Below are 22,520 nucleotides of genomic sequence, written 5' to 3'. Positions count from 1 at the left end.
ATCAAAATTAAACGAAATAAACATTTGAAATATATGAGTTTGTATGTAATGTATGAATATAATATACAAGTTTCACTTTTTAAATGGAATTACTGAAATCAATCTACTTTTTCATGATATTCTAATTTTATGACCAGCACCTGTATTTCATTTGGAGAACAGAGATCTATAAATATGAAAACGTGACTCATATTTGCTGTACGGGCCTACCATCTAACCCTAATAGAAAAAAATCAAAAGAAGATGGACTTTTTTTGGTGATTCTTGAAGACATTTTGCTTCTTATTTTGGTTTTGTTTTTCATCCAAGTAGCTTTCTCAGTTGCTTTATCCCATTCTTAAACATATCAAGACTTCTTTGCAACAAAAGTAAAAAAAAAAATTAATAAAAAAAACACACCTTGCTTCTATCATGTCCTCCTTCTGTAACAACTTTGTGGTCTTCATACAAAAAAAGTCAGTAAAATGCCCAGATTACACAGGAAACAGGATCAAGTCACAAACATTCTGTAACTAGATAACCATTGATTGGAGAGAGCTGGGTGATTAATGGCTTCTTGTTGCAAAGATTAAACTAATGAACTGAAAGCTTTTTACACACCAGGAGCTTAATGACAAAGATAAGCTTCGCAGCCAGAAGAAATATGCTGCGTTTTATGTAAACACAGCTACAGTGTTAATGCTGATGTTAAAACAGCAACTCCTAACTTGTCAGATTTGTAGTGGATCGAACCCAGAATGTAGGCAAACTCAAGGCGCTTGAAAGAATAACTTATTTATTCAGCAAAAACAAAAGGCAGCAAACTCTACAAGGAACAACTACAGAGCTCACAAAGGACATGAGCTGACAATGAACCCCTGAGGAGGAGATTGGAAAACACTGGATATAAAGGCAGAGCTGATGAGGTAGTTGAGAACAGGTGACTGATTACAAAGTAGGGACAGGTGCAGATGAGAGACAGGCTGACAAAGACAATTACTGAGCTGCAGATGACTGAGGGGTGAATAAAAGCACAGAGGAACAGATGAGAAAGCAGACAGAACTACAGATACACAGAGGCCACAAATGAAGACTAAACTCTAAAGGCACATGAGAAAACAGAGCACACAGAAACACAAGAGTGACAAGAACACACATAAACCCACAAAGGAGAGAGAAACACAAGAACCACAAAATACACAACCTTGAGCACTGAAAAGAAATCAAAACCCATATCAAAAACACAAAAATCCTCATAATATGACAGAACGTCAGTACTTTTGTCAGTACTTTCATGCCCTACAGGGCAGCACACTTTGAAAATTATTTTTTGTGATCCAAATCTGTAGAGATCCAAAACAATTTTACAACAAATTCAGGTAATATTTTTTACAAAAAATACAAATAATGTTGCGGCGAAGACACAATCTGAGTGGGGCAGATGGTGAAAAAGCCTAGCAGGGATCCTAAAGGGCGACATGCAGAGAAGGATTATATGTACTAATTACTAAAAGACATATTTGGATGGTATTTGGGTTACTCCAGATTGGCCCAGATGTTGTACAGCAAATGTATGGCAGTCAGTAATGTTCTTATTGGATAATGTAATGAACCAGAAAGGGAAAACATTTTGTATATGATATTATAAATGCGTCTTTCTATCACGTTTCTTTCAGCATGTGCATACTGGCAAAGCGGTCGGCTAAAATCAAAGTTTTAGTTATTTTATTCTAGACTGTGAGACTGCACTTTGAAAATGAAGGGAACTGTGCTTTGAAAGACTTAAATGTGAGCCTCTCCTCTGCACACACTTTGTTTGTGCAGAGGAGTTGGAGGTGTTTCGGTCTGGATTTAAAGCCTGTCACAGTACTGAGTCGGCACCGCTGAGGGATCTTAACGATGTTCTTTTAGCCACAGCCTCTGGCCACACACTCTCTCAGGTCGGCAGATCAGCTCCTGTTGGTGATCCTGAAGTCAAAGAGGAGGCTAAAAGGTGACCGAGCGTTTTCGGTCGCTGCCTCCAAACTGTGGACCGATCTGCCTTCGCAGATCAGACAGGCCGACTCACTTCCTGTTTTTAAATCAGCTCTTAAAACCTTTTTTTTTTTTTAATCTCTCTTTGGCTTTTAACTCAATTTGAAAAGTTGGCTTTTATTGTTTTTATTGTTTTATGGTGTTAAATGTTTTATTGCTTTCATTGTGTTTTATTTGACTGTAAAATTTTTATTCTTGTTTTGGAATCGTATGTGTATTATGGCCTGTATTTTTATTTGTTGGTGAACAGCACTTTGGTCAACGGTGTTGTTTTTAAAGAGCCTTATAAATAAAATTGTATTGTTTCATGTTGTTGAATTTATGGTATAATACATAATAAATAAGTTGTATATGAAAAAAAAACACATTTTGGTTACACTGTTATGGAAGAAACTGGAGAATTGCTATTGTTTTACAGTAAATTACACTGAAAAAATGTCTATGTATTGCGAACCTGTTACAGTATTTTACGATACAACAGCAAAGGTACTGCTTATCTTATCATAGTGTCTCGGTAATAAAAACTCATCTAGGGTTGCATCTGCTTTGTTCATGTGCGGGTCAGGTTCCCAGGGTAACAACATCTACAGTGTGTGTGTTGTGACAGTGTGAAAGTGTGTCGTCTCTCACCTTCTGTAAAAGTTTAGCTCCAGAGTATCTGAAGGACAAAGCAGCCATCTCTTTTCCAAAGGTCTCAGCCCATTGCTGCACACTGGACACAGAGGAAACAATGAAAAGCGCTTGACAAAGTGCAAAAAGCTCCCAGAAAATGGCAAACTGAAGTGAAATCAGCTAGAATGGACATAAAAACAGCAGAGATCTGACAAAACATTCAACATGAATAAAACTATTTGTTATGACCTAAGAACAAACAAGAAACAATCCAAAATATTTGTAGTATACCAGAATTTTAGTCCAAATTCTCAGTAAATAAAATCTACTGCAAAGTGTATAAATCCTATTTTGTCAGTAAACCTTTTACTTGTATCTTTATTAATAAATACATGGTGGTATTAAGTTGAGGAGACTAAATGTGCGCTGTCAGTCATAGTCAGAGGTTTCTTTGGTTTCAGCAAATAACGATTAAAACCAATTACTGTGAAGGGGACGCTGGAAAAGGACAAACTGCCTGCCAGGTCAAGGAGTTATTCTGCGCTCAAAAACATGCCGTAATGCCACAAATCCTCCATGCGAATGCAACCGAGGTGAAAGAGTAGACAGGATGTGACAGATGGCTCAACCTATGGGGAGTCAGCCAGCTCCCTGTTAATATGTTGGCAGGGATCTTTCAGTCAGCCTGCCAGCATCAGCCAGCGCCGAAGACGGGCCGTTTGTTTGTTGACTTGTTGATGCGTTCAGAGCAAATATGAGCAAGTGCTCGTTTCTAAACAGGAATGTAAGCAAACATCCCTGTGCTGTTGGAGATTTCACTTAATTTGAAATTAAAACTCTTGGTTTATTAGTGTTTACTATTAGTATTATTTTAATTAGAATATTGAGTGATTAAAATTGCGCAACGAGCCAAAACATTAACAAGGTGCTTTATCAAGGTAATAATAAGTTTGTAGTGGCTCCCACTTGCTGTTTGCTTGAGTAAATGTTAGCACGATAGGACAAAAAGCAATTTCAAAAATCTTTTGATCATTTATTTTTGTTCATTTTAAAATCACTGCTTGGCCACCAGCTGGTCAAAATTATACACTCTTTTACGTTTCAATGAAACAGTGATGCTTGCTGTAATATCACTGCTCTTCAGCAAAAGCTCAATGCACCAAATCTTGCATAAAAAAGTCACTTTAGTCTATTGCACATGTTTGACTCGGCTGTTTTTGCACATTTTGGTTGGCAAGCACTGAATGTGGAGAGTCTCTGTTTGGAAAAGTGCAGCTGTGATTAATATGTTCAGCTGGGAACAAGTTATTTAAACCAACTGATGCATTAGCAGTACAAATCTTCTCTTTCCATAAACATGACCACGTCCATAAATGAAGTCAGCTGACAGCCTCTATATGTAGAGATATTTGCTGCTGACAGCATTTTCCAAGTAGACAATGTTGGAACTAAAAATATGAAGGAATGGTTCAGAGAAAATAGGTCATCATTTTCAAACACCTAATAAAATCAATCATTGTGTGCCATAATCAAATATATAGATGGTTTTAATAAAACCTTTAAATTATGAAACTTTTTTATAACTTGTGAGTCCTCCTTAGTAATCAATCACTGCTAACAGCATCGTGTAAGCGCCCATAAATCTAAATGAAAGCTTTTCAGACTTGGTTTACAATGTGTTGGTGAGCATTACATTATTGGAGTCTTTGGTTCTGTTAAGTAACTTTAAGGAAAATATGAATTGTAGAACTTTTATTCCTGCCTTGTTACATCAGTACACTGTCAATGGTTGTGTTGCGATGCTCCGCAGTTCTCTCTGTGATGCAATATCCAGATACAAAATAAAAAATAAATAAAGAACAATGATGTTGATAATGACGACAAGAAAGAAGAGGAGAAATAGGAGAAGAAAAAAAAACAACAAAAAAAAACAATAACAAAATAGCAGCTGAGGAAGCACGGGGGCAGCATTTATCACAGGTAAGGACTGTTATTTGTTCGTGTTCCTAGTGGCAGTGCAGTGATGTTGCCACAGTGACTAAACGGTTGACCCTTCTGACCCAAAATGTTACGGCCTTGTTAACTCCCAGAGAAACAGCCGCCCTGACGCCAAATCTTCCCCAGGCAGAGTAATGAATTTTGTGCTCGGTGAACTGTGGTGACCTGCTGAACTCTGCTGCCTCTACATGCAGAAGTTTCATTCTCAGTGGCACCGGCCTGCTGACTGACGGCACATTTACCCGTGGAGCTGCACAGCGGCGCTCGCAGCTTTGTGTGGCTAAAACACGATCAGATTCCCTCTTAGACATGGAGAAATATGTAACTTGTGAAAAAAATATGTTTTAGGTAATATTTACACAGAAAAATAAATATAGTAAAGGACAACACACTGGCTGGCAGAGCTGCTCTGAGGAGAGGAATCTGTCAAAGATATTATGATCTGTCAGTGATCAATTCTCCAAATCCTTTTATTTTGGAAAGGTCATTCTTTCATTCTGTGTAATTATTTAACAATACTGTTTGTCCAAAAGAGCAGTTTTGGTGAGCGTAGTTTGTGTCTGTGGAAAAAGAGGGGGTTTGTTTGAAAAAGAGAGGGCACCTGTTTGCTAGAATACCGTGGTTGTCAAAAGCATATTTGTGAAAGACAGCGTGAGTAATTATTACTATAACTTTGAAAATTAACCTAATTAGCTAGGAGAGGTTTTACCTGGTGAAGTGTTGTAGCTTTTTGTAACTGTTGTTGGCCTTTTCTCCTTTAAAAATGACAAAATTATTAGACTTTTGGATTATTATTATTAAATTATAAAATATACAGAACTTTCAGTTGATATACTTTATTGTTAAAAGTCTCAGCTAAACAAAGTACAAAAGGATACTTGGCATCCAATCTATTTATTTTAATGCTGTTAAAATGGCTTCCTAACCCCTATTATTAACCTTTATTGGTCAAAGAATAACTGCTTAAAGTCTCTGTGTATCAGTAGAGCGACTGTAGCGTAGTTAGCTGGACCCCACAGGTGAACAGATGGCCCATACAGTATGTTTCTTGAGTAATCAGCCAAATTAGAAAATCACTTTTGACTCATCCATCACATGCATGGCTCTGAGAATAAGACTTCCATGGTGCGCACAGGAAACAACCTGATTAAAATGTAAACAAAGCAGTAGGTTGGCGGTAATCCTGTGTCTGCTTTCACAGGCGAAAGGCAGCGCAGATGACATAAAAATGACGTGGGTCAAGAACCTTTAAAGGGACTGTAAGTCCACCTGGTTTTAAAATCAAAGCTACAAAGAGTGTTGCAATGAATTCAAAAACCAGTGTTGTGCTCTGTGGGTTAAAAGCTGTCGTCAGCGTTTTGCCATTGCAGCTGCACTCACGTTTCTGGTGGGATCTTCATCTGCCCATCCACCACCAGGCACAGCGAGCTGGAGAGGATAATCCACATCAGCATCATCAGCCCCTCTCTGCGTGGCCCACTTCTGTCTGATTTAATGGCATTCCCGCCCTTTCTCGTACACCAGCGGCTTATCTGTGCAGCTGCTGCAACCTGCATCAGTCCAGGGATTGTTGCGGACTGGCTCCGAAACAAAGATGGAATTAAAACAACGACAAGTAAGAATTAAAAACTAATAGGTCATAGAGGAAGGGCAACAGAAAACTTTGAACGCTTACATTAAGTGTCAGCCTTTGGTTTGAAATAATGAAGCTCAGAACTAAATTTACACCATATTATAAGCTTAAAACAACATTTTATTGCTGTATTATAAATAGGTCTAAACAAAATAAGTCATAATATCTTAGACTTTGCAAGTTTTCTTTTGAATAACGCACCCTTTAAAAAAAGTAAAGGTTTTGCAGGCTAATTAGCAATGATAAGTTAGCCTGCTAATTTGTTTGCAGGCTACTAATTTAAATAAACAGCACATAAACAGTAGCATTACCATTCTTTGGTTGTCATGGCTGTGGTCAATGAAAGATTATTTCCCCTTTTTAGCTTTTGTTTTAGGTTTCCAGCTCCATTAGGGGGGGGAATTCCTGTCCTTTAGCTTTGATAGTTTCACAAGCTCGTTGCTAATTGTCTGCTCTGTGGTGCTAGCATGCTTTTAGCTTTTTGAGAGTTAGAAAAACAGCTAATAGTAAGCCGTGATGGTTAACCAAAAAAATAGCAACAATAACAACAACTGGCAATTTTTGCTCTTTAGCTCATGTAGTAAAGCTAACACATTTGGAAAAAAAAGGGAGGAAGACACTTTTTGACTGCACTTGCAAAGAAAATGTGAAGTGTTACAAAAATTTAGTTCACAATTTTCTGATTAGTGTCTTAAAAACTTTCTTTCTTGGGGACCAAAGAGAAAAGCAACACAAAATGCAAAAATGCAGAATTATATTAAAAAAACAGAACGATTAAAGCACTGAGTCCTCACCAACAGAAAAGGATTATACTCACTATATCATGTTCATGGAGCTATAAAGTAGCATGTTGGTCTGAAAGGAACGTTTACAAACCCAGAATAAAATAAAGAATTAAAAAAACCTCAATGAGTAATGTGATGTCAGCTGAGCAGAATATCCTGGCGTATATAGTCCTGGATGTCAAAGGTCACGTCTATGCACAACAGGTCACGGTGTTGTCCTGCCATCCTCCTCCACATCCCTCTCTAGGGCTCTAATGTCCACATTTTCCACTTCTCTTTTCCATGTTTAAGTTTTGAATCCAGCAAAAAAAAAAAAAAAAAAAACATGGGAAAAAATTAAAAAGTCTTGGGATGCCAAACAAGTTCAGTCCTTTTTTCAAACATGATCCCAGCCTGTACATCCCAGAAGAAACGCTGCGGCTCGCTCCTCGTGCTGACCCCACATCCTCACAGTTTTAAAAGCAGAACCACACACTCACCAAAAAGAAATAAAAATATGCAGACAGGAAGATGGATGGATTGTTAAACAGATTGTGGTACTCCCTCTCTCCCCAGAGTATCTCCTCCTCCTCTCCTGCACCACTTTATACCATAATCCAGGCGGGATTAAACCCCTCCTCCCACAATCCCTCCTGTTTTTTCCTCTTTCTCTCTCCATCCCTCTTACAACCTAGACACTGAGACACAATCTCTGTCTTTCCTGTTTTTATCTTTTGTTCCCTGACCATTTGCATCTTTTGCCCTGGTTTCCTCTTAATCTTCCTTTCTGGAATTTCTCTCACTCTGCTTTCTTTTTGTTATTTTTGTCTGTAGAGTTCATCTAATCTAATCTTCTGTTGTCATCGAAGCACCAGTGGATGAAAACAGTAACTGGTAAAATCAGGGATGGGATTGAAATGCAAGGAGGAGAGAGAAAAATAAAATTCCTGAGTGATGATTTATCATATTTGTAGTGAGTTGGGGTTTGAGGAGGAAGACTTTTTTGACACAGAGACATCTAGTGGATTCTCATAGCCACACACCTGTCACATTTTTTGGTCTTTTTAATCTATTTCTGTGCTGCTGACTGAGGTTGTCTCCTGCCTTCATCTTCATCAAAAAGAAAATAGATGTATGTTTTGACTGATTTGGATTCACAGTGAAAGCAGTAAACAGAAAGCTCTGTACTTTTTATTTGCTGTGTTAAAAAACGTTTGATTTTATTGAAGCCTTTTGTTTGAAGGCTTTTGTTTCACCTCAGCTGAAGCCGATTATTGGTTAAGCAGCATTAAAATGTGAGATTTGGCCTCTGAGCATGGCATAAAAAAATTATAAATAGTCATTTAGAATTTAAAATTAAGACTTTTTGACGCAGGGTTTTTGTAAATTACTTTCTGAGAAAAGGATGGTGATTGTGGCCAGTTTTAAAATGTCAAATTTGTCATTTAATCCGCTAAATAGCTGCAGTTCAGATATAAAAAGAAAAAAACTTAATGAGTATTTTGTAAATTGTGTTTTGAAACATTCCAGCCCCTTTGCAACTCTAATCTAAACTCAGTTCACACCTCGGCCCTAAACCTAACCCAAAAAATGACTTTTCACCATATAGGACCAGGCTTTGGTCTCTATAAGGACTACTGGGCCTGACAAGGAAGGTGATTATACTAGAAAAGATAACAAAAACCAGTTACACACACACTAACCGTGGCACTTCTCTTCCTCTCTGGTTGAGACAGATCACTGATGATCTTCTTCTCCTTGATTAAAGTTGATTCATTTAAGAATTATTTTGTTCCAAATATAATCTGATTTTGTGACTGACACATTACCATCATACTTAAACAAATATTGGCATTTGTTTGTTACCAAATGAATTTGTTCCTCCCCCGTATTTTTATACTTTCAGATAAAAAAACTCAGCAAAATCCAGATTAGGTATTTTAATTTGTTTAAAGCACAAGTTGCCACTTAGTTTCATTTATTTGATAAAATCATGCTTGTTTTAATCCCATTTTAATCTGATTGCTTCAGCTACAGTTAAAAGCATACATAAAAAGTAGAAGTAACATAATTTAAATGTACAATGATCCACAGATCTACATCATCTACAGATATATGCAGAAAAAGGAGCATGCAGTAATTACTCACCTTTGTCCTGCAGAAGCTAATTCTAGTTCCGAATTGTGTTTTACACGGTCAGCTCCGTCCTCTGAGACTGACCTAAAGGTGACAAATTGAAATTTTCAAAGAAAAACCCCACTAATCCAGAAATGATTACACAAATAATACCACTTGACTCCTCAAGTTAAAGTTGAAACGGGTAACGTGGGGAGCTGGAGGGCACCTTCCAGCTGAGGAAACAAAACCAGCATAAGTGGAGCCTGTCTGTGTGGGCATGAACGAACACACACACACACGCACACACACACACACCAGAAATCATTGATTACTTTAAGCCAGCGCTAATAGTCAGCCTTTACTTTTAGCTCCATCAGCTAAACCAATGATCTGGAACCTCCTCGCCTCAGAGGGAAGCTTGTGTGTCTAACTCCTAAAAAAACAAAAGATTTTGTGAGTATTCTGCAAAAAAAATTGACATGACATTTATTTTTACCACAATTCACTCCAAAACGAATGGTTCCCATCTTCTGTTGCACGCATCAATCCCAAGTAATCCTGGTTTAAACTTGAGGTTTGCTTTGCTTAACGTGATGCCACAGTTTGTTGGGAAGAGGAAGCAGGAAGGAAAGGAGACAAGGATCTCACACTGACAAAAAAAAAAAAAAAACGGGAGAAGAGGGCTGCTCAGCGTCTGATCATTTCACCAAATACCGACTGTTTGTATTCCCAGCTGTTTCTTTTAATGCCCCCAAAATATAGTCCTTTCTTAGTGTACAAAACAAATAATTTTTCCTTAATGTAGCTGTTGTAAAAAAAGAGAAACACACACTTTATCAAGCAGTTTTTCTCATTTTTCCATTTTACTTTTTAGAAACACAAACAGGCTCGGAGGTCAAGGTTCATGAAAACAGTTTGGAATAAGAGCCGGATCTGAAAGGGGGTGCATATTTCTGCCTACTGGAATGCTCAAGTTTTAAACAAAGATGTTTGTGCTCGGGAGTATGTGTTGTGAACAACTCTCAGCTGCTACTACACCAACTCTTAGCTCAATATTTGTACAAATAACTGAGCTATAAACACGGCGGGGGACAAAAAAGTATAGCAAAAAGTAAAAAGTCTTTCGGGGTTTCCCAACCTTTCAGTGTTACACTACCTTTTTTTCTTTCTTTACTGCTGTCTCACATTGTCCTGTTATGTGACACAGAACATTAACACAAAAAGTGAAGAAATAAATATCGTTTTATCCCGGTAGTTGTGTAAAAACCACTGATAAATGGCGGCGGACATTACTGTTGATTGCTTTAAAACGAGGCAATAAAGTGACATTAAAGCAATCATGAGAGCACACTTTCAGTGATTCGGGAAACTTGTAGTTTTAACCATCCTAAAGAATAAAAATCTTAAAACTACTCAACCAAACAAAGTACAAGCAAGAGGAGTGGAACATTGAATAGCCAATGAAAATATTTATTCCAGTTTTACAGCAAACATCCCAAATAAGAAGAAACTTCAGTAGAAAAAACAACTTCGATTGATACTTTTGACATTTTTTTTTATATATATTATCATAAATGTAATCAAATAAAAAACGGAAACAGCCTTTGAATTAAAATATAAATGGATTTGACATAAAACCTGTAAAATGATGGCCTTATTTAATTGTGGCTGTTTATCCAGATGCAACATGCTGGTTATTTGGATCAAGAGTTAAACATTTTTCTTCCAGAGTATAAAAATAGCCTTTTAAGGAAACATTCTCTGTTTCGTTGCTGTTTTTAGTCTGGATGCTACTGTATAGAATGAAACAAGTTTAGTGCAGAAGCTAATATTATTATTAATTATGCATTGAACTGCCCTGAGAACAATTATTACTGGATATGTTTTACTCTTTTTACTTGTTTAAATCAGTTAAATGGCTATAAAATAAAACATTTTATTATACTCAAGTTGTTTTTTAATAACTTTTTAAGCTCTAATCATGAATAAAAACTTAACAGCTCGAGTTGCATTTCAGTGTCCAATAATGCTAAAATCCCTTTGAGAGTATCTAACCTTTAAAATCTGTTGTGCCTCTTTTTTAAAACCAAAGCTCCATCTTTAAATTAGCTTTCTGTGAGGTAGTGCAGGTTGACAACTTCCTGTAGTTTTTTTGTTAAGTTTGACTGTCATTTGTAATTATTTTTACCTTCTTTATCTGCTCCGACAATCAGAACAGGCTGAACGAGACTCACCAAGCACTGGTTATGTTACAAAGTGCACTGAAAGAACACATTCCCTTCTCAACCGACTGAACTGATACAAAAAAAAAGATAAAAGAATTAAAGTACAATATATTCCTCACTCCATCCTCTTCAACATGCCCTTAAATCGCTCCCAAATGTCAACATGTCTGATGAGAAAATTAACTAAAATGTCAGTGCAGATCTTTGCTATTGCTCATTTCTAAAAGAAAACATCACTGAAACAGTTTAAATATAAGAAATTTAAAGCCCGTTGGTAGTAAAAAAAAAACCTAACCAATAATACCTTCAAAAAGCAAAGTAATTAGAATGTAAAACATTTTAAATTACGAGTCCTTTAGAACCTGTTACACGTTAGGAAGATGTCATTTTAAAGCCCGATATGCTGGTTGGTGCTAAAAAGAAGGAGAGATCAATTAGGACATAAAAACACTGCTACACAATAACTGCAAAAAATACGAAGAGAAGTATGCAGGTTACCATAAAACAGCTAAACATCTTGAGAAAACGTTGAAAGTGCAGAATATTTCGCCTTCACTAGAAAACGGAAAGGCTACATTTTCTTCCAAACTACAAGACAGTAAGTTTACGACACAATTGATTTGCTCCTAAAATGTGCTTTCTTTTCTTATTCCGATATGAAGAGATGCATCTAGCATTTCTGGTACCCGTTTCTTTTGACCTTTTTTCGTTTTTTTTTGCATGCTGATAGTGGATGGAGTCAGGCCGACTGGCTGAGCGGCTGCTGCGGCGGTGTGGTGAGCGGGATCTGAAGCAGGAACCGGTACATCCACGTTGGTTTTCAGAGTGAGCCTTCGGACAGGGAGCGGGTGACGAGTCATCAGTACTTGCTGCTGGAGCCGTTAGAAAAGCGGCTGACGTATGCTTCATAGATGGAGTCCAGGAATGAGCTGTCAGTCTGAAACACAGTCAGTAAGCAACTTAGTCCTGCAGGCTTGGTTAATATCACACAATGTACACAGAAACTGCTCATGATTTAACAATGGTCAGATACAGATAGACCAGAGAAGCTGCATTTATTGCAATTGAAGAAATGTTGCGTTTCTTTTTTGTAAAAAAGTGTAAAAGTTACAAATACTAAAAGTCACAGAACACTATCCCTGATCAAGTCAAACGTTTTGACACATGAACAGTTAAAATAGTACAAAGTACGTAGAAGTAGTTTGATTGCAAAAAAACAAACAGAGGAAACAGGAAAATGGTGGGAATGCTGAATTAGCAGAATTCACAGTAATTTACCTGGATCAGATGAAGAAGCGCTGCTTGAAGCTGGCTTCTAGAAGGTGCTCTGACCTCGTCCTGCAGCGGGGGTCTGGGCAGACTCGTGGGGACAGAGCAGCTGTCCTGAGCTGCTGCTGGCAGCCCGCTGCCCGTCTTTGTTTGAGTGAACACACTGGGAGAAAGGAGCAGAGTGGGGGCCACAGTGGCAGGTATTCGCTGGGGGGAGATGACCTGCACACACAGGGATTGGTGATAGTTGTTGTGCATTTGTATACATCAGAGAAAAAGAGAATTATTTTTAAAACTTGTGCTTTTATTGGAAAACGCCGTCTTTACTGCGCCATCATATATGCAGCCAAAGTCAAACACGAACTGCGCCTCACCTGAAACTGCAGCGCAGCCTTTTGGCCTGTGGTCGGGGGTGGAACTAAAGAAGAGCCTGAATCCTGATTCTGGTTGGGCCCCAGGAACCGAGGCGCCAGTCCTGGATAGGGTCGAGGTGGATCGTGAGAGGTCAGGTTCTGTTCCTGCTGGACCAACTGGAGTTTGTGGAGCAGCTCATGAGGCGACACCACACCTTGCATCTGGGAGGACAGACCTGATGAGAGAGCGTCAGGGCTGATTTCAGGACTTCTTTTTAGAAAATACAAACAGTAACCCGGGAGCTAAACTCTGGCATTTTATGTCATCAAACCTGTGAATACTGGCATCAAAACGGATTTCTCACCTGTTCCCTGTGCTTTACAAGGTGTCTGGTGGCTATTCAACATTTCTGTTTGAGACTTGGTAAGGTTGAAAAATAGCTGCTGGCTTTGTTGCACTTGAAGGTGCGGACATGACACAGAATCCACTCCTCCAGGCTGGGAGGGGAGGAGAGGGTTGTGCTGCAGAGGAGGTGGGTTGGAGCAACAAGGAGAAGCAGTGGAGGTGAAGGAGGTGGCGAGTTGAGGAGTTGGCTGGGTTTGTAAAAGTCTTTTTATCGGGTCAGGCTGCAGCTGCTGCTGGTGGTGATGAGGGTGGAGCTCGCGATGGTGATGATGGTACAGGTGGTGATGGTGGTGCTCGAGCGGCACCCCGTTATCGCACAGCCGGTTCTCGGGGGACTCCGATAAGGTCTGAAGAACGCCCCCAACGCCTGCGACGCTCCTCTGCCCCTGCATTAGCTTCGCAATGGCCGGACAGTGCTGAGGTTGGCCGGGCGGCTGATGAGCTGCGGCGGGACCCTGGAGTGCAGCGACAACATTTCCACCGTCTTCCCCAACTACCGGCCTGACCCCTCCATCTGAACTCCCCGCGAGGGTGATGTTCCCTGTAGCAGAGGTCACGTTTCTGCCAGAGTTTACAGCATCATCGTAGGTTAGCGTGCGGGCTACAGGTGGCCGTGTGACTTTTCCTGTGGACGTGGAAGCTGCCACAGGAGGGGCGGAGTGGGGTTTAGAAGCGTGGTGATGCTGATGTTGAGAGCCAAACAGAGTGGCCAAGGAGATAGTCTTGGGCTCTGCACCCTCACTGTCCTGGGTGAGATAAACAGAGTGGCCATGAGAGGACAAACAGAAAAACAATCCAACTGTACGGTACAATGAGCCGACACGGGGACTGAACTTGATACCTGAGCGTTCGGTTTTACTGGTATCGGTTTGATCAGGTTTGGGTTTCCACACAGAACACTGCTACCGCCAATTTCCTTTGGCTCTGAGTTAGTCTTATCCTGACAGACACACACAGTTGGAAGATAATTTTAATGAGCATAGAATCAGAAATTATTTGGCACAACAACATCAAAGCAATGGAGAAAATGAAATACAAAGAGCAACTTTAAAAATACTTAACATAAGAGTTAATGTAACTTACTCAAAATGAGGAAACGTAAATGAAAATGTCTACATTAACTTTTTTTTTAATTTTCATGTTCTTATTTAATTTTTCCTTAAACCCACAGAAATCATTGTCGGTCCCATACCTTGTCATATTCTGAGCGTGCTTTGGTCAACATCTGGATGATGTCCACTGCCTTCGCCTCATTATTTCCTCTTCCTCCTCCTCTCCCTCCTCCACCTCCTCCTCCTCCTCCTCCTCCAGCAGCAGCTCTTCCTCTTCCTGCTGCTCCTCCTCCTCCTGGAGACAACCAACCGCCCTGAGACTGAGCCACGATCTGCTCCTGGTGAGTCAAACTGGACAAGAAAAAGCAGACTGATAAGCTCTTAGTTAAAGGGTTTCTTTGGGTTTTCTTTCTTTGTTTTTTCATCTTTTTGTACTGTTTTTATTGTATTGCATTCTCTTATGAAGCACTTACCTCTGAAAGGTGCTATATAAATAAACTTTACTTATTTACACATAAAGTCAATATCCATGATTTATATGCAACTTAAAAATGTTTTGATAAAATTCAAAACTTTACACAAATATTTATCCTCTTCACATCTAACATATATTTTAACCAATATATGATAAATTTATGTCCCAACTGGTGCAACTTTTTGACACTTGTTAGCTGAAACCAACAAGTCTAAAATGGTTTGGGCTATGAGTCAATCCATTTTTCCTGATTTGCTCAAAGGAATGCATAAATATGCCGATGCAGTCGGTCTGTTCAACAGCAAAAGATACCAGACTTTCCATTTTCTAATGTTCGAGTAATTTAGCTTCATGTAGAGTATTTGAAGCAAAGAGCAACCCTCATAAAAAAGCTAAATTTTATAACAAATCCCAACATTTTATTAAAAAGCTGCTGCTTTAAGAATTTTTGTCTGAAAATTAAAAACTGCAGTGCAGACCCATTTCCTTTTAAGTATGTATGGATGTCCCCAAGTAAACTGAATTGATTTCTGCTTTAGTTTACCATCTTTGGGTATTAGGTGAAGACTTACAAGTCCGATTTTTCCTACCACGGCTAAAAACAGAACTGAGGTATCTGAGGTGGTTAGAATTAGCTTCTATGTGCAACATATGAGTTGTCAGAAAGTGTAGGTGGTGCTCTTCAGGTTCAATAAAGAAAACCACAGTTGTAATGTTGATGTTTGCTTTTCCTCACATTATGCTTTGTGACACAGAAAATCCTTCATGGATATGTTAACAACTCTAACAATGTGATATTTAAAAGAACATAAATCTTGGCTTTACGCTATAAATGCAGGACTGTAAGTGTTATACTTACATCTTCATCCTGTGAGCAATGCGCTGGCAGTCCTGCTTATCATAGAACCAAATACCATGGATAACCACTGAGGAAGGAAGACAGAGTGGGTTTGTAAAACAGAGAGAGACAATGCTGAGTTTCCAACCATGTTCATAATAAAAAATGGTAACAAAACTGTTGTGGTTTGCAATAATGGCCCAGACAATGAGGAGAAAAAAAAAGACGCTCCCTTGTCAGTCCCAAAATGTGCTCACCGGTAAGGTCAGCAGACACCAAAATGAGCATGTTGACCTCCCATACCCTTACAATCAAATAACCACACAGACATGCAATAGCTCAATTTTGTTACGATGACATCAGAGCAGACACAACCCAGAGTTTAAAATGAGTCATTTCCCAGCCAAGTCAATGGGAACAGCAGCCAGCAGTGCCATTATACAGTGAAACATGGGCCCCAGGAGCCTCTTCAACTGCATAAACATGGTCGGCAAGGGAGGGGGAAAAAAAAGACACTAACATGGTTTTGTCACAAGCTTACAGAGTACTTAAAAAGTAGGCTACACAGAGCGTAATGCTGCTATTTTTATACATTTGTTTTGTTTCTCAGAAGCATATTAAATTTGTTGCACAACTCTAATAAAAAATGACAAAAATGTATAGAAGGAAAAAAAGAATACAAGGGTACATGAAGTTCTAAGAGTCCTTAGCAGTTACATGTCCAAAAAGGACAGCAGCACATCATGTGACATATTAAATGTTTATTTTTTTATATTAGGACTGTTATAGGGTCATATTTACTCTTTATGTATTATTGTTTTCTTTTAAAAAAACCAACCTTTTGTACAATCTTGCCAAATATGAGACGTCAGTGACACAAACTATTGTACATAAAAGAAAAATAGGACCATTTATATGTAAATACAACAAGGTGAGTCATTTTTACCCCTAAAGAAAAAACAGGTGACATGCTGCAAACAGATGTTATATCACAGCTACAACTTTTGCTGGACAACCAGGTTGTGGAGCCAACAACGGACCAGGAGACAGACACACAATAAATAAGGCTTGATTGATTTTGTTTATTGATTAGAGCGATAGATAGTTTAATAGTTATCTTAGACTACTGAACATAAACACTGAACATGACAGACATATGATAAGAAAATACAGTATAAGCTCTTGCAAATCTCCAGAACCTGAGTAGTGATGGAGAAATAATGAGCGTGGAGGACTCAAAAGATGATAAAGTCAGTGACCAAAATTACAACAAGACAAAGACATCCATGACAAGATGCTACACCAAAGCTAACACGTGAAGGTGGCCCACTGTGGCATTTTATAATACTGGATATTAAAGGGAAACAGTTGTGAATAAAGACAAGAGTCATGTGTGGACTGTGCTGTAGTAGATATAGGTATCACACAGACAACATGCATTCCCAAACCAACAGACAAGACCACAGAGGTCAGTGTGGATGAGGGGAACAGACAGAGAGGGGGAGGCAGACAAGCACACTGCGTTAAGTTGAGCCTGGGAAAAAATCAGCCCTGTACCAAATAAGTAACTGCAGAGGGAGACTGACTGGTGGAGCCAGAGCCACTTAGTGTTCACTGGGGATGAAACCGTTTGACAGAGACTGAGAGACACACACTGAGCCCAGGTCAGACAGCTGGAAAATTGAAGAAAAATGAGCAAGACGGATAGAAAGAAGTGAGGTGTGTTAGAGAGTGGGGAATTATCAAGTCCATCAAAATGGGAACAAGTAGTTCTCGGGAGCTCTCTGGCTGTCAGGTAATATTGCACAGACAGAGCTTTGTTAATGATAGAAAAATGTTAAACTGAAGTGACAGAAAAGACAGCTGGACAAGGCTTCGACGTTTTAAGACAATTTCTTCGACCCGTCCTTGTTGAGCCACTCATAAAAAGGATGAGATAGAAAGCATGTGAAGTGTTTTGGATCGCTTACCACCGCCCCAGAAGCATTCAATAATGTGTTGACTACGCTGACTCCTTACTTGTAGAAAGTTCTCTAACTCAGCCAGGAAGAAGGAAGAGGAAGACTGAGACTGACTGAACGAAGCGGGAGGAGGACTACAACCAAAAACTGAACAAAAAGAGAAAAGAGGGGGAGCTCCAGTCCGGTCTCTGGACAGCGAAGGACAGAGGCGGAGGGACATTAGAAATGTAAGTTTTAAGCCAAAAAAACTCAACTCAACTTGGAACTGAGCTGGACGACCTTGTGGGAGGAAAACGTCAGCAGAACAAAGTGAAGTTCAGGACGGATACAAAGTAGGTTAAGGACTTCCAAAACCCGGAAGGACTCCTGAAACAACCTTTTTTTTTTCTACTTCATTTTTTCATTGGAAAACTCAATGATCACCAGTCCAGTGAAGTCTGCCAGCGGCGTACCCTTCTGGGAGCAGGGCAGTCCAGCCAGGATAGTTTTACTGTTGGAACCTGAATGTATAAGAAGATTTAAATTTGATTTAGAAGGATTTAAATTGTGCTCGACAGCACAATAATAGCACTGAGCTGTAAGCTAAATCTAACCAGTCGGACTACTCATGAAAACTTTCATGTTTTGTTGAGCTTTAAAAAAACAAAAATGCAAGCCCATTTTTAAGGAGAGCGGATTCTGAAACTTGCAGCAAAGAAGACAAGATTGTGACAACTTTACATCTTCTGCCTGAAGCTTAACTCCAGGTATCATTTGACTCTTGAACCCAGGTCTAAAGAGGTAGCGCCGCTACTGCTGGCACAGCTCTATGTGGACCACTTCACTCAACTACGAGGACATACGCCCAGCGCCATCACTGCATCGTCATCACCTGAGAAAGAAAAAGTCTTATTTTGTGGAGTGTTACATCACCTCCGGCAACACTTTCAGTGAATTGTTTTGCCAGAAAAAAAAGACTTCAAGTGCTTTAAATTAGGATCAGTTCAAAGTAAGTTGTGGATAGACTATAAGAAGCCATTAGTAGCAGCAGAGCGTTAAACTGTGGCGGGACCATGCTGAGAGGCCTGTTTCAGAGGAAACTTAAACATGAGAGGCTGGAGGAGGAACCTGAAGTCAGATATAAGGGCGTGTTGGTGTCTGAGAAAGACCTGGGATACAAATTTGTCCGACCTGGAGGTAAGACCATTCCTACATTTGACTTATGAAAAACTAAAGGTTTGAAACTGAGCAGAGGAGAAGTGTTAGCTACGTTCAGGATAACCAAGACGTGAGCTGCACTTCAGACACAGGAGCATATGAGTGTCAGTGTAAGGGTTGAAAATGAAGAAAAAGTGAAACATAAATGACACAAACTTTATTATAAAGCAAACAAACTCAACTTCACTAAGACTGTAAGTGCTTCGAGAAGGGAATGTTAAAAGCCTTGGGCTCCTGAGGAAAGGGAAATAACGTCTTGCTCATACCAAATCCCCCCCTTCTCAAATCTTGCCTTGTTCTGTGGCATATCTCCACTGTTTATTTTTAGCATTTGGTGCCGCTTTGTGCCAACCGCCATTCCAGGAAGTTACAGCAGCTCCGAGGGCTACATGTTTGTCTAATGATAAGATTCCACGACCCGTCCACCGAGAGGTCACAGTGCACTGGGACTGGCAGCCTTGCCAACAACGTACAAATCGGACATTTTAGCCAAAGAAAACACATTTTCTGTGGCCTAAGTAGCTAAAATGTTCAGTAACTAATCTCCGACTCTTGCTATAATTGGGGACTTGTGCTTTGCATTCATCTTAGTGCATTCGAGAGGCTGTTTCTCTGTTCAGATGCAATACTATGTACGATTTTTTACATCTAAATCTGGATTGTTAACGGTTTGTCTCAATCACGGCAGCTATAGTGATACAAATCAGTCTGATTACAACAATTATTCATATCTCCTTCTTTTGGCGTTTAGCAGTCGGCCTTTAATCAAAGCAATAAGTTGGAGCTGCCATTAGGTTTGCTTTGTACCCCCTCCTTAACTCGCATAACTTGAGTTAATACTTCTATTTAAACTGGGGAAACAATCAACTGTGTTGTGATTACTGGTTTTAAGTGTTTCTAAATTTCTTTCCTTCCCACGACAAGTGATTCAGCCTCACGCCTAAAACTCCCTCTCCATTACCGATGCTCTGACCAGAGGTTAGTACTCTTACATTTCATCTTTAATTAGCGCCGCAAACCTTTAAAACAGACGGAAAAGGTGCGAAATGTCAAAGTACAGGGATCAAAGCTGGTGTAAGCAATTCATTTCCACCTGCCTTTTTCTGAGTCTAATGGATAGTCAAAGATTCTGAAGACAGCAGGGGGAGTCTGTGTCTGTCAGCGACTTCTGAGTGAGTGTGTGTTTAGATTATTGGTGACGGTTGTGGTTTATCTAATCTCGGCTGGCTGCTTTTGTAGTGCTGTCAGACTCTTGTCCCACAGGCACACTTAGCGATGTGATTGTGTGAGTGGGAGCCATATGGGGGTCTCAGGGAAACTCAGGCTGATAAAATTCACTAAAATGCTCCTGCTTAGTTCCTTAAATGGAACTTTCGGTTCCCACTAAAATGATCTACACCCTACTCTTTTAAAACATTTTATCAGACTTTCTTGCTGCGGCGGTAAGTGAACATGCCCTTTTTTCCTCGAGACATGACCTAATTTCAAAGTCACCTAAATATGATCACATTTGGCTTCTGAGAAGTCTTACAAGCAATCTGAGGAACACAATTTGAAGACAAGTTATTAAAAAAAAAAAAAAGTTATTTATTATATATATATATATATATATATATAACTCATCTACACGACAATCATAATCAGCATTATAGCCTTTTTGACACAAATAGTGAAACAGGACAGAGGTGTTATAGGTGTTATAGAAAATGATGACCAAGCAAAGCGTCACAAACAGATGAAGAGCTTTGACTTTTTTTCCTTGGTCAACTTTATTTATTCTCATGACAGCATCATAACATCAAACACTTCATTTTAGTCAGCTCAGTTTGCATAATATGAAAATTAAACACTAAAATAAACATGTAGGTGCATGGACAAAAGAAAACTGAGAAACCTACACATCTTAAAACAATAGGAAGGTATCTATAAGTAAGAGGCATTAAGAATTTGCATATGTGTGTATCTGTGAGCGTGAAGCCTTACATCGTGCATTGCGGTAAAGCAGGAACGGGTCCTGAAGCTGGAAGTCCAGATCTTTTGTGATGGGCTCTGTCAAGTTCTCCATGCTGAGCCGATTCATGATGGTGAATCCATGTCTGGGAGATGCCAACCTAATATTCAAAGAGGTTAAAGTACAGGAAACCATTTTATAGAACATGATTTATACAAGAACCTGGCAAGCTGCAAAGAACATTAAATCTAACCATGCAATGAACTGCAATGATAGTCATTCTAGTAACAATGCAGATATTACTTGTTTTATTTTGCACCAAATACTAATTGTGGTTGATTATAAAGAAACCAAATGAGGGACAATTTGTGATACATTTTCTGAACTTGTTTAATTTGCAATAAATACAAAACTTGCCAAGTAGATAAAAACGCAAAGCATACAAACAAAAAAATAACATAAAACATCATTTGGCATGTAAACTACTAGTTAATAAACCGGATTTGTAATGTCTTCATTACCTTGTGTAGATAAAAAGTGTACCTTCTACTTCTGTCTTTTCCTAAAAACAACAAAAACAAATACAAGTTATAAATGAATAAAAATAAGAATGAGGTCACTGATGTCTCTTGTGACCAACTGTTGTTTTAATAAGTTTATCTCAGATGTTTCTACTGCGAAAACAAGTTGAGTAAAACGTGTCAGCTTACTTTGTTATTAACTGAGACAGCGAGACTTTTTTATTTTTTTTTGTGAGGCGCAATATTAAAATAACAAAAAAAACAAAAAAAAAACAATTAAGCGACAACATTAACATTTAAAATAAAAACATCTACTTTGAACTTCACAAACTCTGCTTCTAGCCCTATTTTACTGTAATAAATCTGTGTATCCGTAGTGACAAAGCTAAGCTAAGTTAGCATATAGCATCTTTAACAAGTCTCCAAACTTACCCACTCATTTGCTCTGTTGTTATAAGTATACAGGGCAACTTGGCTGGCCACGTCCACAATATTATTGATATAAGGGTCTTGTCGCTGCAGGGCAGCCAAACTTATATCCAGTCCTTTTGCAGCAAGGCAGCTATTGCTAGCTGCAGACATCGCTGTCATTGTTTCCTAATGGAGACGTTACCTAGCTAGCTAACTAAGCTAACTAGCATGAGTGAGAGAAAAACAAATAAAAACAAATTCTGCGACGAAGGGTAAAAATGCAGCTTTATCGGCAAATTAAAAATAGGTCGGTTTTTTTAAAAAAAAAAAGACTAATAAATAGTCTTACAGTTCTCGAGCTCTAACTGTCATGTTCTGCCAAAGAGATTGTAAACAACTTAGACATGAGTAGCTGCACGGCAAGTTTCAAGGCTGATCAATCAACTATGAGAAATCGATCGAGGATCGATGATAAACCGTGTGGATTTTCGATTATAAATAACATGCGACAAAATCATTTGCTCAAAACAATACAGTGTAAACATAAACATTAATTCTGGTTTGTTTTATTTGAGCAATAGGTAAGAAAACAAAAACTGATAATTTTTGCCACTCGTTGGCTGTATGTGTCTAAACTACCCGTAGTTTGATACTGGGAATCTGATTTGACTAATAAAAATGCTGATTATGCAAAAAATATATTCTAAATACATAAGTGAGGCC

General features: G+C 38.9%; 2 protein-coding genes across 5 annotated transcripts in view; both read right to left on the bottom strand.

Moving 5' to 3' along the window:
• Positions 1-8,721, bottom strand: part of cacna2d4a (calcium channel, voltage-dependent, alpha 2/delta subunit 4a) — an 84,525-nt gene extending 75,804 nt beyond the window's left edge. For 2 of the 3 annotated variants that reach the window (XM_017414791.3, XM_017414789.3), the window contains exons 1-3: positions 7,074-8,721; positions 6,004-6,200; positions 2,644-2,725 (exon numbers count right to left, since the gene is read on the bottom strand). In XM_017414791.3, the coding sequence (XP_017270280.1) occupies positions 2,644-2,725; positions 6,004-6,179 (258 nt within the window). In that variant the 5' untranslated portion in view covers positions 6,180-6,200; positions 7,074-8,721. The remainder of the gene's footprint in view (positions 1-2,643; positions 2,726-6,003; positions 6,201-7,073) is intronic. The other variant, XM_037981246.1, reaches the window with a different exon arrangement.
• Positions 8,722-10,587: 1,866 nt separating this feature from the next.
• On the bottom strand, positions 10,588-22,227 carry dcp1b (decapping mRNA 1B). 2 transcript variants are annotated; one of them, XM_017414929.3, is made up of 10 exons: positions 21,819-22,226; positions 21,387-21,427; positions 20,898-21,025; positions 15,778-15,844; positions 14,584-14,794; positions 14,233-14,331; positions 13,351-14,137; positions 13,007-13,221; positions 12,642-12,854; positions 10,588-12,300 (listed from the first exon to the last, which is right to left on the bottom strand). In XM_017414929.3, exons 1-10 carry the CDS (start codon positions 21,975-21,977, stop codon positions 12,223-12,225), a joined length of 1,998 nt encoding a protein of 665 aa, XP_017270418.1. In that variant the 5' UTR covers positions 21,978-22,226; the 3' UTR covers positions 10,588-12,222. The 2 variants fall into 2 exon arrangements, with proteins under 2 accessions (XP_017270418.1, XP_037837219.1); XM_037981291.1 differs by lacking the exon at positions 21,387-21,427 and having other exon boundaries at positions 21,819-22,227.
• Positions 22,228-22,520: the final 293 nt, after the last annotated feature.

The sequence above is a fragment of the Kryptolebias marmoratus genome, linkage group LG18 (genome assembly GCF_001649575.2).
Source record: "Kryptolebias marmoratus isolate JLee-2015 linkage group LG18, ASM164957v2, whole genome shotgun sequence".
Classification (NCBI taxonomy): domain Eukaryota; kingdom Metazoa; phylum Chordata; class Actinopteri; order Cyprinodontiformes; family Rivulidae; genus Kryptolebias; species Kryptolebias marmoratus.
The sequence above is the reverse complement of the archived record's forward strand: the minus strand, read 5'-3'. Positions and strand labels throughout refer to the sequence as shown.